Source organism: Lepus europaeus, chromosome 3, assembly GCF_033115175.1.
Source record: "Lepus europaeus isolate LE1 chromosome 3, mLepTim1.pri, whole genome shotgun sequence".
NCBI lineage: Eukaryota > Metazoa > Chordata > Mammalia > Lagomorpha > Leporidae > Lepus > Lepus europaeus.
The window spans coordinates 41,745,821-41,751,820 of record NC_084829.1 but is presented as its reverse complement, the minus strand read 5'-3'; the positions used below and the strand labels follow the sequence as shown (position 1 = coordinate 41,751,820).

General features: G+C 64.5%; 1 protein-coding gene across 4 annotated transcripts in view; it reads right to left on the bottom strand.

Moving 5' to 3' along the window:
- Positions 1-365: 365 nt before the first annotated feature.
- The window catches only part of FOXP4 (forkhead box P4), a 45,610-nt gene continuing 39,975 nt past the window's right edge, over positions 366-6,000 (bottom strand). For all 4 annotated transcript variants that reach the window (XM_062186081.1, XM_062186082.1, XM_062186080.1 and 1 more), the window contains 4 exons: positions 3,577-3,698; positions 2,790-2,856; positions 2,191-2,360; positions 366-2,009 (listed from right to left, as the gene is read on the bottom strand). In XM_062186081.1, coding sequence (XP_062042065.1) covers positions 1,862-2,009; positions 2,191-2,360; positions 2,790-2,856; positions 3,577-3,698 — 507 coding nt within the window. In that variant the 3' untranslated portion in view covers positions 366-1,861. The remainder of the gene's footprint in view (positions 2,010-2,190; positions 2,361-2,789; positions 2,857-3,576; positions 3,699-6,000) is intronic.

Below are 6,000 nucleotides of genomic sequence, written 5' to 3'. Positions count from 1 at the left end.
AGTTTGGTGCCAAGGAGGCAGCGGACGGTGACCCAAGCACTCAGGTTCCTGTCAGTCCCACACGGGAGGCCGACAGCACCAGCCGTGCCCAGCCTTGGCCCCAGCTGGCGTGGGCTTTGGCAGTGAACCAGTGGATGGAAGACCTGTCACTGTGTCTTTCGAGAAAATACACGTACAGAGAGGGAAGAGGAGAGAGGCTGGAGGAAGGCCCAGTCCTAACTGTGGGCACAGCCCTGCACCCACCCGCGTGCCAAAGCCACCACCCCCTGGGGACCTCCGCGGCCAACCTAACCCTTGCTTCCAGCAGCACGAGGGAGCCTTCCCAGTCCGTGTCCAACCCCCTGGTGACACACACAGGGCCCGGTGAATAGAGGACGTTTAATATTTCTGTGCTGGTCAAACGAACACAGGTGGGGGATACACGGGGTGGGGCAGAGGCCCCTGCCTCTCGGGAGGGGTGGCTCGTGGAGGGGTGCATGTGGGGGGTCTCGGGCAGTATCCAGGAGGCTTCTCATCGGAGGGGCCCAGCCGGGTGTTCCGGGGGCCCGGCCGGGTGTTCCGAGCACCCAACACACCCCGTTTGTGGCCTTAAATTGGGGGTCCCCCATAGGGGGTCTGGGGACAGTCTCACTTCTTTTTCCAGCCCTTTTGCTGGAATCCAAATTCCCAGCACGATGGGGGACTTGGTCCTAGAGAGGGGTCTGCAGCGCCCCCAGGAAGCAGCCCAGGGGTGGGGCCCAGGGCTCCGGTGCCCACCCCTCCTCTCCGCCCTCTCTCCTTCCCCCAGGCTGGACAAGAGCCCGGGGTGGTCAGCAGGGCCCCCAGCCGCTACTGAATCTGACGGAGGAAGGGTGGAGGGAGAGGGTCTTGCCACCAACAGATGCTGTAAACTTTGGTTTAAAACAATAACTTAAGTGGAGGGAGGGCTTCCAGCCTGGGGCCAGGGCGTGGGGGCCAGGAGAGGGTGTGCGGGAGGCGACAAAGGAACAAGCCAACAGAAAGTTTTGGTTTTTGCTTCCGGCATAAGAAAGGTCTTTGGTCATCCGTTTAACTGGGGGGACAGGGAGGGTGCTGGGGGCCCGCAGGCTGGGGCAGCGAAGCTGGTCTCAGCCCCCTCTTCCCTGCACCCTGGCCACCTCCCCACCATCCAGGCGTTGCCCTTGCCCCAGCTCTGGCCTCCTGGGCACCGGTCCACCTGGCACAGACCTCTGCAGGTGGGCAGGGCAGCACCCAGTGAAGGGGCGTGGCGGGGGGAGGGGCCTGCAGGGCACACAGCTGGTCCCACCCCAACAGCCAGGGGCTGCTTTCTCTGGGGCTGGTCTGAAGCCTCCATCCCCTGCAGGGCCGGCCAGGGGTGGCAGCTGGGGGTGGGCTCTTTCTTCACAGTACGGAAAAGGCGGCAGAAGGGGGCACAGATTAGGGAAGTTGGGGGCCTCTGGCCAGAAACCACTGCCAGAGCCAGGTGCGGGCTGGGGTTGGAGCGTGACGTAGCCCCGCCTGCGGGTCTCCATGGCGCTGAGGGGCCCTGTGGGGAGAGCTGGTGGGGGAGGAGGGCCCTGCTACTGCTGGTGGTTGGGGGTGGGGGGTGGGAATCAGATGTGGGGGAGGGTCGGAGAGGGGTCTGGGCCCTCCGTGTCCTCTATGATCCCAGACCAGGGGTTTGGAGTCCCTGGGGGGAGGTGTGGGGCCGTCCCTGCCCCCAGGCGTCAGTCAGGTCACACTGGGAGTTGCTGGCCCAGGCCCCCCCCATCTGAGTTCTGGAAGTGCCTTGAGGTTCGGGAGGGGCTGTGGAGTGGGGGCGGGGGGCCCAGGGCCGGGGCAGGAGGGGTCTCACCCCTGCCCTGCCCACCCCTACAGGCCCTTAGGACAGTTCCTCTCCCGGCAGCTCCTCCTCCAGGTCCCTGTCTTCCGGAGGCCCCACCGTGCCGGGGTTGGGGGGCACGAGGGGGGGCCCAGGCCGCCTATCTTCCTCCGCCTCCGCCGGCTCCTCTTTCACCTGCACCTGGTGGCTGCAGCAGCAGGGGCGGCATGGGCACCGGGGGTCTTCCTCTCATCCCCCATGCCCCTGCCACCCCATCATCACCAAGGTCTGCCTGCCCCAGGCCCAAGGGAGGGAGGGAGGCGGAGGCCGAGAGAGGAGCAGTCACTGTGTGCGTGGCGGGGGGTGGGGTGCCCATGCTGGGTGCTCACCTGTACTGGGGTGGGGAGAGGCGGGGGGGGCTGCTGCTTCCGTTGCTGGGCAGCGGCTCCACGGGAGCGCCCACGTCCTCATGGCTGAGGGGCAGCAGGCTGCTGGCCGAGCCAGGGTTCAGCACGCCCGGGCTGTTGAGGAGGGGGAAGCTGCTCTCGGCCAGGGCGGCCTGTGGGGTGCAGGATTGAGCCCCGTCAGCAGGCCCCGTGGGGCAGGGTCCCCGGCCATCCTCTGGGTCCGTCTGCTGATCCCACTGTCCAGAGCCCAGGCCCAACCTTGTGACCATGGCACCCCTCGCCCCTCCCAAGGCCAGGACTCTGAGCCCGGCTACCGCCTTTGGCTGGCTGTGTCTCCGCTCTCCTGGGGGCCTGGCCCTGGTTCATCCCAGGCCACAGAGGATCCCAACTGAGCAGCCAGGGAAGGGGCCACGCTGGTCAAGCCTGCCCCGACCCAGAGCAGCCTCGACCCCAGGGGAGGGCTGGGGCTCCGGACACCCAGAGAGGCCTCTCCCTCCCCCCATGCTCCCCTCTGCAGGGGAGGCCAAGGAGAGCCGGGGCAGCGGCAGAGGGGTGTGGGGCATGGGGCGCTGTGCGGTCACCTGGTAGCTGGCATTAAGTGCTCCGTAACTGAGGCCCGAGAGCATGTTCTTCACCAGCGTGGGGCTCCTGGGGAGAGACAAGGCGCTTGGGCTGCTCCTCCATGCCTGTTCCGCAGCCCAGTCGGCGCCTGTGCTGGGGACGGTTCCATCCCGGGGCGGCTGGAGCAGGCCTGGCTGAGCCCTGCGGCCTCACGCTGACTGGCCCAGCAGGTGGAATGGCCTCTTCCCAGGAGAGGGCGCCGAGCCTCACCCCTGGGCCCTGTCCGAGGTCTCCGAGCCAGTAGCCAGGCAGCAGGACCCCGCCCAGCCTGTCCTCATGCGGGCTGCCCCCAGCCCTTTTTCTCTCAGGTCCAGCGCTTCCTATGTCCAGTAGGGGCTGTGCTGTGGCCTCTGGACTTCCATGTGTGCAAAACCCACACCTCCTGGCCATCTGAGTTCCAGCTCATGTGGTGAGCCCGTGTGTGCTCAGCCTGCCCCTGCCTGCCCCACACTAAAGGCCTGTGTGCCCCCAGCGGTCAAGCAGTGTCCCTTCTCCACAGAGCCTGGCCCTGGCCCAAGCGCACACGGCCGCTAAGAAGCAGAGGTGCAGTTCGCATACAGGTCTCAGGCTGACACCTAGCACCAGCCAGGGCTGCTTAGGGCCTCCCTCCCTCCCTCCCTCCCTCTCTCTCTCTCCCTGGTATCAGGTCCCCCAGGGCTCCCTCCCTCAGTCAGAAGTGAGGACAGAATCCTCCCCTGATCCCAGGAACCCCTCCCCAGGCGCTGGGACCCCGCTCTGCCCATGTACCCCGTCATCTTTGGCGGTCTCCGCTTCTGGTACTCTCGCTCGTCCACGGTCCACACGGCGCCCTTGACGTTCTCCACGCGGACGAAGCACTTGTGCAGGCTGAGGTTGTGGCGCACGGCATTCTGGGGGTGCGGGGAGGACAGGCTCAGAGGCAGTGGCTCAGGTCCCCTGTTCCCGGCTCAGGTGAGCACACACAGGAGTGTCCCTGTCCAGTCCAGACCTGTCTCCTGGGCAGCAGCTGCATCAAGCTGGCTGCCCCACCCCCACCCCAGCTGCAAGCTGAGGTGGGAGACCCGGCCGGAGAACAGAGCCTTCCCTGGCCCGTGTAGCCAGGGCAGTACGCATGCACACTTGGCTCTCTGCCCCTCTGCCAGGCTGACAGGTTTGGGGAAGCTGCCCACTAGGTACACGCGTGCCAAGGTGATGGCTGGTTTCCCGTTCTTTACGAATCAAGGCCAGAAGCAGCTGCGAGTCTGGGCTTCGGATCGGCGTGAGCACGTCTCAGACCCACGCCGATTCCCACTAAGCTTTCTCAAGTTCTGCCCTGAGCTCCCAGACTCCCGCTGCTGCGGCTCCCAGAGCCTCGGGCACCTGCAAGGCTGGCAGCCCCGGTGGCTCGGAGCCCGGCTCAGAGTGGAGTGCATTTGCTGAGTGTGGGGTGTGTGCCGGAGCCCTGATACCTATCTGTTGCAACAGATAACCTGGGAGAAAGGAGAGGGCAGGTGACAGCAGCCAGCCGGAACCGGGGAGAGAAAGAACGGTCACCTTGTCCCCACCCCCTCCCAGCAGGGGAATGTCAGGAATTGAGGTCGGCTGGTTTGTAGGACACTGGGTGGGGGTAGGGGGTGCCCCAGGGGAGCCTGGCTGGGGCCCTCATCCACCCGCACCCCCCACCCCCTCGCAGTCCTGGCCCTGCACTCTCCTCTCCGCTTTCCTGTCCTGCCCGCCCCACTGCCCGTGCCTGCCTGCGTCCCTGTCCCTCTTACCTGTCTGTCCTCCCTCGGCCTCCCCCTGCCTGTCCCCATCTTCTGCTCCTCTTTACATTTCTAAACGGGAAGAAAGCGGCCAGGGCGGGCAGCCCGTGCCCCTGGAGAGCCCCTCTCCCTCTCTCCCTTCCAACTCTTGCCACTTGCAACTGGCCCGATTTCATTACCAATTTTAATTTGCCTCTAATTAAATCCTGTGTATTTTTCCGACTCGCTTGCTAATCCACGAGGGAGGCGGGCGGCTGGAGTGGAATCTCTTGGAGCGATAATTACAAAGGGCCTAATCACGCCGGGGCTCCTGCCTCGGAATAAATTTGCCCGCATTACGGGGCTCCGATCCTCCGCTTTGCAAATGAGAATGACCCCAATTTCCGAGGATGGCCTCACCGGGGCTTTTTTCCCTCATTTCGAAGCCTGATTCGTGATGAGAGACTAATTCGTTACGCTGAAACATTAACGGCAATTTAAGGGGTCTGGCGGGGGCTGCGTAAACAAAAGGCAGGGCCCACAACACGGGCCTGGGAGGGGCCGGACACGGGGGAGGGCCGGCGAGGACCATAGGCTCGGCAGATGGCAGCGCTGTCCCCGGATGGACGGCAGCTGGCCCGGCCCACCCACACCCACTCCCAACCCTTCTGCCCTGGTCCGGGCGGGGGGCGGCCTGAAGGAAGCTGCAATGATTCAGGAGAGAAAGAGGAGGGAGCCCTGGGAACAGATAAACGGGTGGGTGGTAGAGGCAGAGTTGGCTAGAGACAGGGCAGATTTGCCAAGAAGCACGAATGGGAAAAACTCGGAAGGTCCGAGTGGACCTGCAGGTGAGACAGATTCTGCTCACTGCAAGGTTCCCACCGGGGTCATTCTCTCCCCACCCCCCACCTCCCAGCTGGCTTCTTATGTGAACCCAGAGTACATGAGGGAGGTGGCGATCAAGAACTGGGAAGGAAAGACACCACGGAGGTGACCAAGGCCTGGAGGTGGCGGTGGGACGGAGGGCACTGGCTTCGTGACGGCCGTGAGTAACTTAAGGACTGCCTAGGCCAGTTCTTTCTGACCTCAGGAGAGGAGAAAGAGGGAGGAAGGGGGCTGCAGCAGGTCAGTGAGAAGGGGAGGCAGGTGCAGGGCGGGAGCGGGCACCCATGGTGGTGGTAGGGAACTCATCCCGTAGGGACCCTATTATTTATAAAACCCAGTATCTGAACTGCCCTAGAGGTGGGACACCTGACCAGGTGGCCCTGAAGCCACCCCTGCTGGCTCAGAAAGGGGGCAGGGCTGTGTTCAACAGGAAGTGACATCACTCACAGCTGTCCCAGCCTCACAGCCTCTCCCCCAAGCTTTGGGAAACAGGCAAGAGGATACAGAAGGTCACAGAGCGCTCCCTCCTGCTGCAGTCAGCATACGGCCCAGGCAGAGCAGAGAGGGCTGGGCCCTGGGGAGACCC